Genomic DNA, 18,543 nt, shown 5'->3' with positions numbered 1-18,543 from the left:
AAACATTCATAAGACACAGAGAAAGTGTGGTTTCATTTTATACAAGGTGTCTCTGAGAGGTAGGCACTAGGCAGTGTTTTTCCTGTTTTCCCCGTTTTCACTAGTATGAGTTAGCTTGGTTCTAAGATTTGTATTCGAGCCAAACAGCTTGCTTCACAGAAGGCAATAACATTTATGGCTGATTATCTTTATAACACAATGGGCCCCCTTACACTTCATAAAATGAATGCAGGTCATCTGGGGCTTGTCGAGATGATGTAAAGCACCAGGTTTGCAAAGAGAAGTAATGATTTCAAACAGGAGAGAAGTAATGGACAACAGAGTGTTTCTGGAATCCTGCAGCGTTATGAAAATGTAAATTGAGGGCCTTGGGATACATAGGTGCAAAGTACCTCAGAGACCAAATGCCTAAGAACCCTAAAATCTAAAATGTAGTTGTGAGTCAGAGAGCAAACAACACACTGAAACACAGAGAGGTGCTTGTGTTGCGTGTGTTTACAACACTGTGCTGCTGTGTTTGCTGGCTGTGCTTCGCTTGGTTGGAGGACCATGTTCATGAGTCATTCTCTCTGCCCTGGAGCTCTGCAGCCAGATGAAGGAGCATACGTATTTCCTTCTTCTTTTAGTTTCTCTAATATACCATTAAGGCATCATTACATCTCTGTAAACATTTATTCAACGCCCAGAACCTTTCAAAATGGACTAAATGGTTATGAATAATTTGGTTATTTCACCTCAGTTTTTTGTCGTCATTGCTGAGCAGTGCTCTCTCTCTCTCTCTCTCTCTCTCTATCTATCTATCTATCTATCTATGATGTTATCCCTTGTGTCTTGTACATACCAGTACTACCCAAAGGGAAGAGGTGGGCGGGCCAGGGACTTGGCTGACTGAGGGCACTACAGGGAAGGTACACAGTGCATGACAGCGGGTGCTGCTGAAGGCTAAGGACGCCTTACAAGAGAGCCTTTTGTCAGAATCAACCCCTGATGAATAGACTGCTCAGTATATGAGAGTGTGTGGGATCCGTTCTGCATTCTCGTCAAGCCATCAAGTCTCTTCACCCATTTTAACCATTGAAATGCCTGGCAGTCAACTTCAAATGCCTAATGGAGCAAATATCTTGAACAGAAAATATACTTGAATTCATTCAGGGGCTTATCCAAGACCCAGTGGTACAGCACACAGAGCGTGGTGGAGGAATCCTCGCAGGCAGCCCTCCCTCTGAATAGGCAGGCACCCACTGCGTCAGTAACCTGATTACCCCAGCTGTCAGTCTTAATAAGGCCAGGCCTCAGATCCCCACCACGGGACGGGACAAACTTGGTCCTCCGATAGGGAGTCAGAGGACAGATGAGGAACAGGACGGCAGCTCTTCTGAGATCACAGACAGACAAAGACAAGGTGTGCAGGTATGGTAAAACTGATCAATGGGGATTTCACATGACGTTGTTAAGGCTATTACAGTTCCTGAAAGCAGCTGTTGCAACTATCTGTTGCTGTGTTAGATTAATTTTTGAAAAGCAAGCACAGGGCATTATTTTTAAAACTGTATAAAGCAGCTAGACTCCTTTGAAATATTCAGAATCTGATTCTATTGTTGTGTCTTACTGAGATAATTTTCTGAGTGTGTTATGTTTGCGTGTGTATGTTTGTGTGTGTTGTGTATCACATTCATTTCTTAATTTTCCTTTAGACTACACTGGTGTCTGTTTTATTCATTCATGTAGTTGGGAATAGTCTTTCTATCTAGGCAGTCTTGTTTGAAACTCAACCATTTGAAAGATAGTATGTTGCTCAAGAATAAGAGCGAAGGCTGAAAGAGAAAGAGGAGGAATAGAGCGAGAGTGAGAAAAAGCAAGAGAGAGACGTGAAGAGAGGGGAAGGAAAGCATAAAAAACTCTGAGGCAGCAGTCACTAAGGGGAGAGCTGCCGGATACAACTAGTGGGTGGACCCTGATGATTGTATCTGAGCTATGGACACACGCAGCAATCCTCTCTCTTACACGCTCCGTTTCACCAAATGGAATAGATTTAATATGTTTTAAACATAAATGATTTAGTAGGCGGATTCTTATTAGTGTCACGACAGAGGTATTTCCTGCCTCACTGTTTCTTACATCACCCGTTCTGTCTGGCTTTTCCTCAGAATTCAACAGGAAGCTCTGTACAGACTGAGACTGCTGGATCCTGCAGTGTTTTACAGCCCTCTCTGCACTGACCATTGGTATAAGAAGAGAGACTGCTGCCTGAGGCCTGGGTACAGGGAGGCTAGGATCCTAACACTGCCACACAAGCAGCTCCACAGTAATGTCAGCCTCCCTCCTGGATGCTGATCCCATCTATGCCACGGTGGTCCACACTTCCAAGGCTGAGGCCAGGGAGTCAACAGGGGCTGTGGCTGTTCCTCCGGTCAGGCTGAAGCCTCCGGGGGACCTGAAGTTGACCCGGAGCCTCTCCAAGTCGGACTCAGACCTGTTGGTGTCTCCCCTGGGTGAGGAGGATGGGGGTCTGAACAGCTGCTGTGAGTCTGTGGCTAACTGCAGTTCTGGGAACAAACAGATGGAGAGATCGCCCTCCTTCGCCTCCGAGTGGGATGAGGTAATTCTCTGGCTTCTCTGGGTGGGGTGATAGGCAGGGATTGGCACTAGGAGAGTTAATAACATAGTCAGGCTTCAAATATAGCTTTTAATTCCTTTAGGGGCAGAGGGGAGAGGAGGGGGAGTTGTAATGAGTGATCAAGAGTGATAAAGAGAGGAAGGAAGAACAGTGATAGACAGGAGGGAAGGGGCAGCAGTGGCGCTGACTTTACCCATACAGTCGCTGCAGAATGCCTGCAGGCAAGTGCTGAATGCATGAGTGGCCTGATCACTCCCACCGATACCCCATAGCAGCCCTGGCACACAAGGCTAATTGGGCTTGGGCTGTCACTCCTGATACAGTCAGACTGCTTACTGTGGGTCAACCCGCGCATGGCTTGACGTCTCTTCTGTTCCCCACTGTTTCCCCTGCTTTCCAGTAGGCTAATGCAGGCCACAACCCCAGCCTCAACACTTACTTCAATCCTGGTCTGACGCTGTATTGTTTTGAACTCTAGTCTAGATAGAAATGATTGTATTTTCTGGTTCATCCCATCCTGCTCTCTGACAGGACTATTTGATTCCCTGGCCCCCTCTCTGCTCTCTGACAGGACTATTTGATTCCCTGGCCCCCTCTCTGCTCTCCCCTCTGCTCTCTGACAAGACTGTGTGGTTCCCTGGCCCCCTCTCTGCTCTCCCCTCTTTGACAGGACTGTCTGGGACCCTGGCCCCCTCTCTGCTCTCCCCTCTTTGACAGGACTGTCTGGGACCCTGGCCCCCTCTCTGCTCTCCCCTCTTTGACAGGACTGTCTGGTTCCCTGGCCCCCTCTCTGCTCTCCCCTCTTTGACAGGACTGTCTGGGACCCTGGCCCCCTCTCTGCTCTCCCCTCTTTGACAGGACTGTTTGGTGCCCTGGCCCCCTCTCTGCTCTCCCCTCTTTGACAGGACTGTCTGGTGCCCTGGCCCCCTCTCTGCTCTCCCCTCTTTGACAGGACTGTCTGGTTCCCTGGCCCCCTCTCTGCTCTCCCCTCTTTGACAGGACTGTCTGGTTCCCTGGCTCCCTCTCTGCTCTCCCCTCTTTGACAGGACTGTCTGGTTCCCTGGCCCCCTCTCTGCTCTCCCCTCTTTGACAGGACTGTCTGGTTCCCTGGCCCCCTCTCTGCTCTCCCCTCTTTGACAGGACTGTCTGGTGCCCTGGCCCCCTCTCTGCTCTCCCCTCTTTGACAGGACTGTCTGGTTCCCTGGCCCCCTCTCTGCTCTCCCCTCTTTGACAGAACTGTCTGGTGCCCTGGCCCCCTCTCTGCTCTCCCCTCTTTGACAGGACTGTCTGGTGCCCTGGCCCCCTCTCTGCTCTCCCCTCTTTGACAGGACTGTCTGGTTCCCTGGCCCCCTCTCTGCTCTTCCCTCTTCTCTCTGCTCTCCGGCAGGACTGTTTACTCAGGCCACGCTGGGAGGGGTGTCCTGTTCTGTTCTTAAGGGCATCCTGTTTTGCAGCTACCCCCGTGTGTCTGTTTCTTTTCTAGTGTCATTTTGGGCAGGTTGGGGGGAGAGGATGCAAGGGCAAAGACTTACTCAGACTTACTCATAAGGAGATCAACAACGTCCCGTCCCCCTCGGACAGTCCAGAGCTAGTGTCTACATTACACACACTTAGGAAGAGAGGAAGCCAGGTGTGACACACACACACACTGCATACTGCAATATGTTGGAGTAACTGCAGAGGAGGCCATATTCCTGTTGAGATTGGTTTGCTCTCAGACACACTCAGATTTAGACTACAGCATGTCCAGCAGTTAGAGCCTGGAATTCTCAGCTGGGCATTTATTTCTGTCCACAATTGTCTGAAGTAATTTATAGTTGTAATTCCTTGTTATTATCTCACCCTGATTATGCTTGTCCCATTTATTTGATATAAGGGTTATAGTGAGGAAATTTTGGCATAAGAGCAGTCCTCCATGCAGGGGAGCACTCTAGCAAACAAGGGATCATCACACAGTATGCTAATGACATGTATGATGACAACTGTGATCAACAGCTTTACATCTTGAGTACATCTGTTAAATTCTCTAACGACACATCTGTCTAAACCAGACATGTTACAGATGCATACCTCGATACCTCTAGCCATTAGAGACGCTTTGAATATCTCCTTTCTTTAGTGAGCGCACTTCAAATGACCCTTTTGTATCAGAGAGATGATTGTGGTTGTAGTGGGTGGTGTGTGTGTATGTGTGTGTCTGAGTCTGTTGTGGCATGCTCTCGTCCATTTCTCTCATCGTGTTAACATTGCTGCAGTCTATTGGGGCCCTGGCTGAAAATAATTTTAGCAGGGAAAGAGGACTAACATGTTCAGCTCATATGCTGGTTTAACGCAGTTCATAATTTATGTGGCTAGCTAGGGCAGAGAGAACATCTATTTATAAGATCTATTTTGACAAAATATATCTCACCCAGCGAAACACCAGGCCATGTCGCTTACCCGCCTTATGTCCCCATCCCGCCCACTGTATCAGATTGACACAGAGCAGGCTGTCATTATAGCGCGGGGATGTGAGCAAACCTGCTTGGTCAAACTTTTTTTTTTAAATCGATTGATTTAAATTCTGTTCTCATCTAGCCGATAGAGCCAACTGGTAGTTCAGCATTGAATCAGGTGAAACAAGCCTCCATAAAAATCAGCCCACCTCTGACATGTCTTCAGTCATGGGTCTTTGTACACTTGTCCATTAGTCTGTACTGTGGCCTGTCCTAAAAAAATAGTGATCCTGTTACATTTCCCTAACACTTATTCTAAATTTAACCCATTTAACATAACCTGCTACGGAAATTCTCTTAACATCTGTCGTTAGTTCCCCTAACCGCCAACATGAATTCTCCAGGTAATTCTCCTTTGTTGTTAGGACACAACAAGCAACAAGCAACCTGTTCTCAAGAGAAAGACATATTATATGTCCTCTAAGAAGTATGATAAGGTATGGCATCCAATTAGTATGCTATTGTACGACCGGGTAAAGCCTCATGTCCACCAGATGCGTCAAACTCATTGTGTTCCAGCGGAAGTGCGCAGGGCAGTCTGCAACACTGCATTGGGAATTCCGCACTAGACTGCGGTGCATTCTGTGTACCGCATGCGTTCAATATTTTCAACTTAAGCGTGGCTTTACCTTGCGGTGGTATGAACAGAAGTTATCTAACTAACTACCAAGTAATTTGGTGTCACTCTAAAGCAGAAAGGTGGAATAAACGAGTCAGGAGTTGGTTTCTTGATTGAACACAGTTCTCTATTGAGGGATTTTGGTCAATACAAACACTCCAACATAATCAATGAAAATCTCCCAAGAAAAAACATACATCTTCTCCAGATGAAACAGGAACACAACACGATTATCTTTAAACTACAACAAAAGTCACGGGTTTGTCACGTCTTAATGGTTCTTTGTGGTTAGCTTCTCTCTCGGTAGCCATCTTCCAGAGATAGGTTTTTCCTCTCTCTGGCTAGTTCTCTCCCCTCTCTTGTAGGGAAAAGATAATAGGTCATTAGTACCATCAGCTGTGCTTAATTGCCTCAGGTCCCCTTGACTCACATGCCTAGTTGGGCTACTATCCGTGAGTCCAGCCTGCCCTCTGGTGGTCCTTCCACACTACAAAGCTAACTACTTTTCTAGATAGCTTAGCTAAGAAATTGCCAGCACCTAGCTTCCACTTTCCAGCAAACTATTTCACATTCAACTGACCAGGTAATCCAATCGCATTGGCAATGTGTCTCCATGCAACATGTTTAACATGGAGGTCACGGTAGCAACTGGCGCTTTGGTCAAACAAGGTAGGGAACCCAGAGACAGCGAAAACAACCTTCTCCATGCTGCAAGCCTTTCTGCAGCTTTGTGAAGTACATGTGTGTCAAGTAAATGCGGACTAGACATCCGGCAAAAACAACATACGGCAAACTGTATGCACATCTGGTGGACATACAGTGTAATAAGTATGATACAATACGTCCTATAATCCGTATGATAATGCACATATGCTATTCCATTCATAATGCAATCTATAAACGTAACAGGATAATACGAATTTCCCTGAGACCACGTTGATCCTACACAAAGCTTATAGCTATCAGTGATTCATCATGATCTACATAGATGGGTGTATAACTAACAAATTTACATTTGTTTATATGGGGACTTGGCTAAGTGATAGCTTGACTGTCCCAAATGAGTTGAATTGCCATTAAAAAAATGTGGTCATACATTACTATACAAATGTAACCACAGACCCTTAAGAGGCACAGACCCATGAGAGGGCCTGGTTTGGAGAGGAGGTTTTATGGGTTGATGAGCCAGTTGGGGTAAGCAGCTTTCAACAGGTCTTCTCCCTGGCTCCTTGGTGTGGGTAACAGAGCAGTGTGACAGCAGCATGGCATCAGCAGGAGATATTGAATGGCCCACTAAGAGGATTAGCATATAGATCCCAACTGATTGCAGTGTGATCACTTTAAGAGGAACACAGTTGATTTAACAGAGTCCACCAACAGGTCCTTCACTTCATAACTGTGTTATCATTTATTTCTTTGTGGTCTCTATATCTGATTATTCCAATCCACTTTTGCACTAATCAAAGGCTTGCCACTCAAGAGCTTACTGGAAAGTCTATGTCAGACCCCTTAAGGGGTCACAAATTCACTTTGAAAAATCATATATTATGTGATGCGTTATGATAGCTACACTGACTAGATTTTTGTACGGATTTTCCACAGATTTGTTCTACCTGATGTCCTGTACATCTGGCAAGAGTGATGATGTGGAACAGTTGTGTAGCCTTAATTGTATTACTCTCAGGCTGAAAGAGTCCCAGCATGTTCTAGCTCTTTAATTGTAATGAGATGGAATTCCTCAAACAACTGCTTTTGGGCCGAGATAAGGTGCACTATAGCGTATGGGCAATGTGTTGATGGTACGTGTGTGATATAGAATGTAACTGGGTTAATTCGATATGGAATATGTGAGGTCTGTATTGCTGGAGGGAGCTGCCATGCTTCCCACGTGTCTGACTTCTAAATGAATCAAGGCTTTTTCTGAGTGTTGATGCCACTAGCAAAGTGCATAGGGCTTCTCAAATACTAAATAGTATGTCAAATAACCCTTTCTGTGTCTCCAGTGTCACTTGTGAAAGCGGATTCAGCTTTGCAGGCTTTTATAGTAGTAGAATATGCTGGCTAAATCACTGGATAGCACTGTATTATGGCATTAGCTACCTCTTGAACAGTTAGAGTACAGTAAGCTCCCTCCATTGCTCTGAGAAGTTCTCGTCCCAGAATCTCAGTCTGCCAAGAGGAGAGGGTGCTGGAGAATGTCACAACACCAGTTCTTACACAAACAGACAGAGCTGAACTGTGCAATATTACTGCAATATTTTCTTGACTTTGCTTTCATAAGATAAATGATTATTAGTTATTTTCTAAGGCAATATGTTTTAGGCCCATGATGTGCTTGGATTGTTTTGTGTTAACCTCCACGCAGGCTTGTTGTTTTACTCTGTATACTGCAGGTTTTCACTTTCTATTCAGAGATGGGGCAGAGAGCCTTATTGAATCTTATAAAGGTCATTTTGCAGAGATCTAAAGCAATTTGGCCTACAGGTTTTCCCTGCGCTTCGTGCACCGAAGGTTCAATCGCTTTAAATTGCAATTCACCCTGACACCCTGTGTGAAGGACCAATAAAACACTACCCACCACGTTGTTGTTTTACTCTTCATCCATCATTGCTGCCCTCCTCCTTAGTCAGCATCTATGTACACTGTTTGTAAACACACAGAAACAAGCTTTAGGAGCACATATTGATGATCATTACCTGGGGGTAACCATATCTGGTTTGTCCTAATGTTTCACTCCTCTTCCACAGATTGAGAAGCTCATGAACCTGATTGGAGCAGGCATCGAGTCATCCAATGACCAGCAGTGCACCACAGGTAAATACCGACATGTAGGTAAAGGTTGCATACAAACAGTAAGCCATCTTATGACAGCTCTATGTAGTCCTTATGACAGAGCGTTAAAGTAAAGAGCAGTGGTAGAAAAAGTACCCAATTGTCATACTTGAGTAAAAGTAAAGATACCTTAATAGAAAATGACCCAAGTAAAAGTGAAAGTCACCCAGTAAAATACTATTTGATTTTAAATATACCACGTGTATCAAAATTAAATGTAGTCGCAAAAATATACTTAAGTATCAAAAAAATATTTGAAAATTGCTTATATTAATCAAACCAGACGGCACAATTTTCTTTAATTTTTATTTATAACCAGGGGCACACTGCAACACGCATACATCATTTATAAATTAGGCATGTGTTTAGTGATTCCACCAGATCAGAGGCAGCAGGGATGACCAGTGATGTTCTCTTGATAAGTGTGTGAATTGGACCATTTTCCTGACCTCCCAAGCATTCAAAATGTAACCTATAGTTTTGGTGTTCAGGGAAAATGTATGGAGTAAAAAGTACATTATTTTCTTTAGGAATGTAGTAAAGTAAAAGTTGTCAAAAGTATATATAGCAAAGTAAAGTACAGATATCCCAAGAAACTACTTAAGTAGTACTTTAAAGTATTTTTACTTAAGTACTTTACACCACTGGTAAAGGGTTAACCAGATTTGTTAGAGGCAGCCTGTTTCTATGCTGTACAGGCTCATTAGAAGCCAACAACCATATTATATAAGACAAAAAAACATATGAAGATTTGTTTTTCCCATAAATCATAACAATTCAAGGTGTCATTTGTTTTGTGTGAAACTTGTGTCATCTGTATGGGGTTTTGTGGTGTGAAGTGTATTTCCACTTTAAGAGAAATCAAATTCAAACTTCACTTGACCGTCATTTTTCCTGCGCTGTTTCAATAGAGGCTGAATCTATTCTCTGCTTCATCGAGTCTATCCTTCAGGCGGCTCTCAGTGAGAAGCCGACTAACAAATGCTCAGTTTATTTAGATTACATTCTCAACTTGGTATACTGGATCTCTAAATCTCACTTAGACACTTTTCTATAATGTGATTCCACAAAGCTATTTACCTCAGTGGATTATGGTCATTGTGCTATGAGGATTTTATGTCAAACTCATATTGATAATGACACTCTTTTGGCTTAATGTTGTAATGTGTATTATTAATATGTATTATTAATTTACAGTAATAGCTCCACACTGCAGGCTGACTGTGCTAGGGTCTTTTTCATCATGACATCATACAGCACATATGCCTTCCTCTGACGATTTGTGTCCATTACACTGAACAGGCCACCGTCATAACGTCAGTAACGTCCAATGAATCCAAGATGGCGTAGCAGTCAGACATCTTTGTCTTTGTATATATCTTTTTACATATTTTTCTTCGCATATCTTTTAAAAATATTTTCCTAAACCTCAACTTCTAAATACTCTCCTGCAACCCGCCTGACCCAATGTGGTGTGGATCTGTTTTTCTTTTCTAAAGTATTTCTATTTACTTCGGATCTGGAATCCCTCAACTGAAGCTAGCCAGCTAACTACCTACCAGCTATCAGTCAGCAAACCATTGCTAGCGGTTATCAGCTAACCTTTAGCTCGGAAAGTTCTCGCCAGTTCAAACAACGTGACTCAAACCAGAGTATAAAGTACCTATTATTATTTTTTTTTTTTCCCCATATCCCCGGATTCCTACCGCAAACTCTGAACATTTTAATCTGGATCTTCGCAACTAGCTAACTGCAATCCCGGGTGACTACTCCTGGCTAGCGTTTCCATCCCGGAGCATGCACCAATTAGCCTAAAGCTAGCCTGGCCAGGGCTCCTGTGCTACCACCGAAGCCCACTCCTGGGCTACAATATGCGGACCCCTTCTATACGGCCGGTACGGGGCACGGAACCCCGCCAATCCTCTACGACTGGAATACTGACATAATCTGCCCGAGGATTCCAACAGGCCCCTCAGGCATGACGTTCGCTGAAGGCCCATTCTGCTAACCGCGGCCTACTAGCTACCTAGAGCTACTTGGAAACCTACTAATTCCACGACTGGTCTATCGACGTCACCGCACAAAGAGGCAAAAACAGACTTACCCCCATCGCGACGTCCCCCAAAGGCTAGCTAGCTAGCCCCGGTCTGCTAACTGCTAGCTTGCTTGCCCCGGTCTGCTAACTGCTAGCTTGCCTGCCCCCGGTCTGCTAACTAATAGCCCCGGTCTGCCAACTGCTTGCTTGCTAACCCGGTCTGCTAACTGCTAGCTTGCCAGTCCCGGTCTGCTAACTGCTAGCTTGTTTAGCCCTGGCCTACTAACTGTTAGCTTGTTAGCATCGGCCTGCTAACTGTCTGAATCACCGTGTCCCCAGTCAGCCCAACCACTCACTGGAACCATATGTTCACTTGGCTACGCATGCCTCTCTCTAATATCAATATGCCTCGTCCATTACTGTCCTGGTTAGTGATCCCTTCCCTGTAGCTCAGTTGGTAGAGCATGGTGTTTGCAACACGAGGGTTGTGGGTTCGATTCCCACGGGGGGGCAGCACAGAAAAAAAAATGTATGAAATTGTATGAAATGTATGCATTCACTACTGTAAGTCGCTCTGGATAAGAGCGTCTGCTAAATGACTCAAATGTAAATGCAAAAATTACTGTTTTATTTCACTATAGAGCCTCTAGCCCTGCTCAATATGCCTTAACCAACCATGTTGTTCCACCTCCTACATATACGATGACATCACCTGGTTTAAATGTCTCTAAAGACTATATCTCTCTCATCATTACTCAATGCCTAGGTTTACCTCCAATGTACTCGCATCCTACCTTACCTTTGTCTTTACACTATGCCTTGAATCTATGCTATCGTGCCCAGAAACCTGCTCCTTTTACTCTCTGTTCCGAACGTGCTAGACGGCCAGTTCATATAGCCTTTAGCCGTACCCTTATCCTACTTCACATCACCAGAGGAACAGAGGAGGAGGCTAATCCAGGTCCTGCAGTGCTTAGCTCCACTCCCACTCCCCAGGTGCTCTCATTTGTTGACTTCTGTAACCGTAAAAGCCTTGGTTTCATGCATGTTAACATTAGAAGCCTACTCCCTAAGTTTGTTTTACTCACTGTTTTAGCACTCTCTGCCAACCCAAATGTCTTAGCCGTGTCTGAATCCTGGCTTAGGAAAACCACCAAAAACCCTGAAATCTCCATCGCTAACTATAACATTTTCTGCCAAGACAGAACTGACAAAGGGGGCGGTGTTGCAATCTACTGCAAAGATAGCCTGCAGAGTTCTGTATTACTATCCAAGTCTGTACCCAAACAATTCGAGCTTCTACTTCTAAAAATTCACCTTTCCAGAAACAAGTCTCTCACTGTTGCCGCTTGTTATAGACCTCCCTCTGCCCCCAGCTGTGCCCTCGATATGTGAAATGATTGCCCCCCATCTATCTTCAGAGCTCGTGCTACTAGGTGACCTAAACTGGGACATGCTTAACAACCTGGCCATCCTACAATCTAAGCTTGATGCCCTCAATCTCACACAAATTATCAATGAACCTACCAGGTACAACCCCAAATCCATAAACACGGGCACCCTCATAGATGTCATCCTAACTAACTCGCCCTCCAAATACACCTCATCATCCTGACCAACTTACCCTCTAAATACACCTCTGCTGTCTTCAATCAAGATCTCAGAGATCACTGCCTCATTGCCTGCCTGCGTAATGGTTCTGCGACCAAATGACCACCCCTCATCACTGTCAAACGCTCCCTAAAACACTTCTGCGAGCAGGCCTTTCTAATTGACCTGGCCGGGGTATCCTGGAATGACATTGAACTCATCCCATCAGTAGATGATGCCTGGCTATTCTTTAAAAGTGCCTTCCTCACCATCTTAAATAAGCATGCCCCACTCAAAAAATGTAGAACTAGAATAGATATAGTCCTTGGTTCACTCCAGACCTGTCTGCCCTTGACCAGCACAAAAACATCCTGTGGCATTCTGCTTTAGCATCGAATAGCCCCCGTGATATGCAACTTTTCAGGGAAGTTAGGAACAAATATACACAGTCAGTTAGAAAAGCTAAGGCTAGCTTTTTCAAACAGATATTTGCATCCTACTAACTCAAAAAAGTTCTGGGACACTGTAAAGTCCATGGAGAATAAGAGCACCTCCTCCCAGCTGCCCACTGCTCTGAGGCTAGGAAACACTGTTACCACCGATAAATCCACTATAATTCAGAATTTCAATAACCATTTCTCTACGGCTGGCCATGCTTTCCACCTGGCTACCCCTACCCCGGTCAACTGCCCTGCACCTTCCACAGCAACCCGCCAAAGCCCCCACCATTTCTCCTTCACCCAAATCCAGATAGCTGATGTTCTGAAAGAGCTGCAAAATCTGAACCCATACAAATCAGCCGGGCTAGACAATCTGGACCCTCTCTTTCTAAAATGATCTGCCGAAATTGTTGCAACCCCTATTACTAGCCTGTTCAACCTCTCTTTCGTATCGTCTGAGATTCCCAAAGATTGGAAAGTTGCCGCAGTCATCCCCCTCTTCAAAGGGGGTGACACTCTAGACCCAAACTGCTACAGACCTATATCTATCCTACCATGTCTTTTTAAGGTCTTCGAAAGCCAAGTTAACAAACAGATCACCGACCGTTTCGAATCCCACCGTACCTTCTCTGCTATGCAATCTGGTTTCAGAGCTGGTCATGGGTGCACCTCAGCCACGCTCAAGGTCCTAAACAACATCGTAACCGCCATCGATAAGAGACATTACTGTGCAGCCGTATTCATTGACCTGGCCAAGGCTTTCGACTCTGTCAATCACCACATTCTTATTGGCAGACTCGACAGCCTTGGTTTCTGAAATGATTGCCTCGCCTGGTTCACCAACTACTTCTCTGATAGAGTTCAGTGTGTCAAATCAGAGGGCCTGTTCTCCCGACCTCTGGCAGTCTCTATGGGTGTGCCACAGGGTTCAATTCTCGGGCCGACTCTCTTCTCTGTATACATTAATGATGTTGCTCTTCCTGCTGGGGATTCTCTGATCCACCTCTATGCAGACGACACTATTCTGTATACTTCTGGCCCCTCTTTGGACACTGTGTTAACTAACCTCCAGACGAGCTTCAATGCCATACAACTCTCCTTCCGTGGCCTCCAACTGCTCTTAAATGCAAGTAAAACTAAATGCATGCTATTCAATCGATCACTGCCCGCACCTGCTCGCCGGTCCAGCATCACTACTCTGGACAGCTCTGACTTAGAATCCGTGGACAACTACAAATACCTGGGTGTCTGGTTAGACTGTAATCTCTCCTTCCAGACTCACATTAAGCATCTCCAATCCAAAATTAAATCTAGAATCAGCTTCCTATATCGCAACAAAGCATCCTTCACTCATGCTGCCAAACATACCCTCGTAAAACTGACCATCCTACCGATCCTCGACTTCGGTGATGTCATCTATAAAATTGCCTCCAACACTCTACTCAACAAACTGGATGCAGTCTATGACAGTGCCATCTGTTTTGTCACCAAAGCCCCATAACCTGTTGGGGATAGGGGGCAGTGTTTGCACGGCTGGATAAAAAACGTACCCGATTTAATCTGGTTACTACACCTGCCCAGTAACAAGAATATGCATATAATTATTGGCTTTGGATAGAAAACACCCTAAAGTTTCTAAAACTGTTTGAATGGTGTCTGTGAGTATAACAGAACTCCTATGGCAGGCCAAAACCTGAGAAGATTTCAAGCAGGAAGTGGCCTGTCTGAGAAGTAGTGTTTCATCTTGGCTCTTTTTATTGAAGACTCAGGATCTGTGCAATAACGTGACACTTCCTACGTCGTCCATAGGGTCTCGGAGCCCGGGAAAACGTTGAACGATATCGAGGCAGGCTCTGGCTGAAACACTTTATCGCTTTTGGCAAGTGGCCACTCAGAGTACTATGGGCTTAGGCGCGTGCCCGCTTCGACCGAATGGTTTCTTTTCCTTTGTCTGTTTATCTAAACGCAGATTCCCGGTCAGAATATTATCGCTTTTTTATGAGAAAAATGGCATAAAAATTGATTTTAAACAGCGGTTGACATGCTTCGAAGTACGGTAACGGAATATTTAGAATTCTTTTGTCACGAATTGCGCCATGCTCGTCACCCTTATTTAGCCTTTAGGATAGTGTCTAGAACGCACGAACAAAACGCCGCTGTTTGGATATAACGATGGATTATTTTGGACCAAACCAACATTTGTTATTGAAGTAGAAGTCCTGGGAGTGCATTCTGACGAAGACAACAAAGGTAAGAACATTTTTCTTATAGTAAATCTGACTTTGATGAGTGCTAAACCTGCTGGGTGTCTAAATAGCTAGCCCTGTGATGCCGGGCTATCTACTGAGAATATTGCAAAATGTGCTTTCACCGAAAAGCTATTTTAAAATCGGACATATCGAGTGCATAGAGGAGTTCTGTATCTATAATTCTTAAAATAATTGTTATGCTTTTTGTGAACGTTTATCGTGAGTAATTTAGTAAATTCACCGGCAGTGTTCGGTGGGAATGCTAGTCACATGCTAATGTAAAAAGCTGTTTTTTGATATAAATATGAACTTGATTGAACAAAACATGCATGTATTGTATAACGTAATGTCCTAGGGTTGTCATCTGATGAAGATCATCAAAGGTTAGTGCTACATTTAGCTGTGGTTTGGGTTTATGTGACACTATATGCTAGCTTGAAAAATGGGTGTCTGATTATTTCTGGCTGGGTACTCTGCTGACATAATCTAATGTTTTGCTTTCGTTGTAAAGCCTTTTTGAAATCGGACAGTGTGGTTAGATTAACGAGAGTCTTATCTTTAAAATGGTGTAAAATAGTCATATTTAAAAAAAATTGAAGTAATAGCATATCTAAGGATTTGAATAACGCGCCACAGGATTCAACTGGCTGTCCATAGAGGATAAACTACCCACCATTGCGACCTGTATGCTCTCGTTGGTTGGCCCTCGCTTCATACTCGTTGCCAAACCCACTGGCTACAGGTTATCTACAAGTCTCTGCTAGGTAAAGCCCCGCCTTATCACAGCTCACTGGTCACCATAGCAGCACCCACTCGTAGCACGCGCTCCAGCAGGTAAATCTCACTGGTCACCCCCAAAGCCAATTCCTCCTTTGGTCGTCTTTCCTTCCAATTCTCTGCTGCCGCCAATGACTGGAATGAACTGCAAAAATCTCTGAAGCTGGAGACTCATATCTCCCTCACTAGCTTTAAGCACCAGCTGTCAGAGAAGCTCACAGATCACTGCACATGTACATAGCCCATCTGTAAACAGCCCATCTATCTACCTACCTCATCCCCATGCTGTATTTATTTATTTATCTTGCTCATTTGCACCCCAGTATCTCTACTTGCACATTCATCTTCTGCACATCTACCATTCCAGTGTTTAATTGCTATATTGTAATTATTTCGCCACCATGGCCTATTTATTGCCTTAACTTACCTCATTTGCACTCACTGTATATAGACTTTTTGTTTTCTTTTGTTCTACTGTATTATTGACTGTATGTTTTGTTTATTCCATGAGTAACTCTGTGTTGTTGTATGTGTCGAATTGCTATGCTTTATCTTGGCCAGGTCGCAGTTGCAAATGAGAACTTGTTCTCAACTAGCCTACCTGGTTAAATAAAGGTGAAATAAAATAAAAATAAATATATATATATATATATATATATATATTATATATATATATGGTCCTTGATGCATAATTGAATATTATCATTAGTCATAACCACTGTCATGAAACTCACTAATGAAACTCACTGTGGTTTCCTCTCCTTCAGCTGAAAGTATATATTTTACTTATTCCAATTTCATATACCACTCATTTACTATTCTTTTTATACCTGATGTTATTGTACTCTACGTAATGTGTCTGGAAAGTATGGTAATTGATATGTTTGTTGATGTAGACGGTGCTTCTATACTATTTCAGTATTTTGAGTTTTTCAGAAAGAGGACTCAGCAGGAGCATGTCCCAGATTCAGCTGATTCATAGCTGTGCTGATTTTTTTCACCTGATTGTACCTGATTGCTTGTACCTGATTGCTTGTTACTCTGTCATTTGCCATGGAGATGTAAAAATGTTTTTCAACAAAATATGTTTTATTGTCACATAAACCAAATAAGTGCAGTGAAATGTGTTGTTTACAGGGTCAGCTGTAGTAGTACGGCACCGCTGGAGCAAAGTAGGGTTAAGTGCCCTGCTCAAGGGCACATCGACACATCTTTTACCTTGTCAGCTAAGGTATTTGAACCAGCGACCTTTCGGTTATTTACCCAATGCTCTAACCGCTAGGCTACCTGCCACCCTACGTTTAGCCAAAATGTGTTGACTGACTTGCCCTCTTGGTAAAGGCATAATGAGGGTATTGTATTCTCCTACAAAATGAAATGATACAAAATGAAAATGCCCTTCCGGATTAAGATATCAAATGAGGGGAAGAGAGTGAGTGAGGGAGGGAGAGGGAAGCCAAATTGTCACTCTTCTCCCCTCCATTATTCCACCATTGTAAAGGAGCTATATTGTCCCCCACTCCTTCCATCCCTCTCTCTCCCTCCTATTCCTCTCATCCCTCTTTCTCCATAGATACTATTTCCTATGGATGACTTGTGCTAATTAATCCTAAACTATAATATATTTATTTGTGACTGCTGTGCCATTTTGCCTGCCTATTGAATGCTTAAACGATGTGCTGTTTGCATTTGTGGTTTGTAAGTGCTTCAATTGACTGTTACAGGTGCATTGAGTAAATTAACTTAAACAGGGAGGGAGCAGGGAGGGAGCAGGGAGGGAGCTCTCCTAACAACACACAGGAGGCATCCTGCAGCTCAGTTTGTTTGCCACTCCTCTGACGTTCAAAGAAATAGTATCCGTCTTCCGTTCCTGTGAATTAATTTAGCTTTGCGGCTCCTTTCGGTAGTGTTGCCATTGTGGATGTGTTGACAGAGCTAGCGCTACTCTCACATTGATAAAGAGGCAGTGCTTTATCTAGATAGCAGAGCCATTAACTCTCCGTAAATATAGTCTTTCTGGTTTCCCTCTGAGCCAAGTTTAGACCTAGGTAGCTCTTTCGGTCCCTTCGGAAGCCCACTAGCCCAAACTGGACGTGAAGACTCGTTTAGTGGGCTGAGGTAATAACCCAGTTCCCCCTAACAGTAACAATAACTCAGTAATTAGGCCCTGCTGGTCCCTGGGAGCTGTTGTCGTCCCAAATGAATGGCTGTAATTGGGTGGGGAGGGCTGGTATTTTTAACAGGCTTTGTTTGAGTGATATAATAAAGAAGCTGCCATCGGTAAAGCTCTGGGGGAAGAGGGAGGGGTCTGACTGAAACGTAATGAGTCTGCTCCAATCTTTCCTATTTCTTTATTACCATCTTATCTCCCCCACATGCACATTTCATCATCTTCACTATTCATCTTTTATGTCCATCTCTTATCTGTCTGCTTCATTTGTCTTCCTTTTCCTTCACATTATTATTATTTTTTGTCATTTAGCAGACGTTCTAATCCAGAGCGATTTACAGTAGTGAGTACATTCATCCTTTCTCTCTCTATCCCAAAGCATGTCTAATAGAAGGGCTGTCTGTTCTTGATTATGAATTATGAGTGTTAGCTCTTGAGCTTATCTTGGATGCATGGTCACAAAGACCTGACCTTTACCTTCATTAAGGTAGAGCAACTTGGTTACAGCCAGCCAATTACGGCAGGAGCTCAAATCGATCGCTCCTCACTTTGCCTCTGTAACCATTACTTCTCCTCCTCTGGCCAGCTGGCTGGGGATGGGATGTCTGAGGCGTTCACAGGCAGACTGAAAGCCTGCATAATTACTCTGTGCCTGTAGCTGTATCCAGATAACACCAGTGATGGACGCAGTAAGCAGCCCTGCATAGGTGGGTGCAAAT

At 44.1% G+C, this 18,543-nt stretch overlaps 1 protein-coding gene across 5 annotated transcripts in view; it reads left to right on the top strand.

Moving 5' to 3' along the window:
* Positions 1–966: 966 nt before the first annotated feature.
* The window catches only part of anks1ab (ankyrin repeat and sterile alpha motif domain containing 1Ab), a 49,523-nt gene continuing 31,946 nt past the window's right edge, over positions 967–18,543 (top strand). Inside the window, exons 1-3 of one of the 5 annotated variants that reach the window (XM_082959311.1) lie at positions 967–1,410; positions 2,148–2,599; positions 8,479–8,545. In XM_082959311.1, coding sequence (XP_082815437.1) covers positions 2,309–2,599; positions 8,479–8,545 — 358 coding nt within the window. In that variant the 5' untranslated portion in view covers positions 967–1,410; positions 2,148–2,308. Of the gene's footprint in view, positions 1,411–1,928; positions 2,600–8,478; positions 8,546–17,638; positions 18,532–18,543 lie in introns of those variants that run through there. The other 4 variants (XM_014133472.3, XM_045691761.2, XM_045691760.2 and 1 more) reach the window with 4 other exon arrangements.

The sequence above is a fragment of the Salmo salar genome, chromosome 12 (genome assembly GCF_965601325.2).
Source record: "Salmo salar chromosome 12, fSalSal1, whole genome shotgun sequence".
In the NCBI taxonomy this organism is placed as follows: Eukaryota; Metazoa; Chordata; class Actinopteri; order Salmoniformes; family Salmonidae; genus Salmo; species Salmo salar.
Note: the sequence above shows the minus strand (reverse complement) of the source record. Positions and strands in the feature narration are given on the sequence as shown.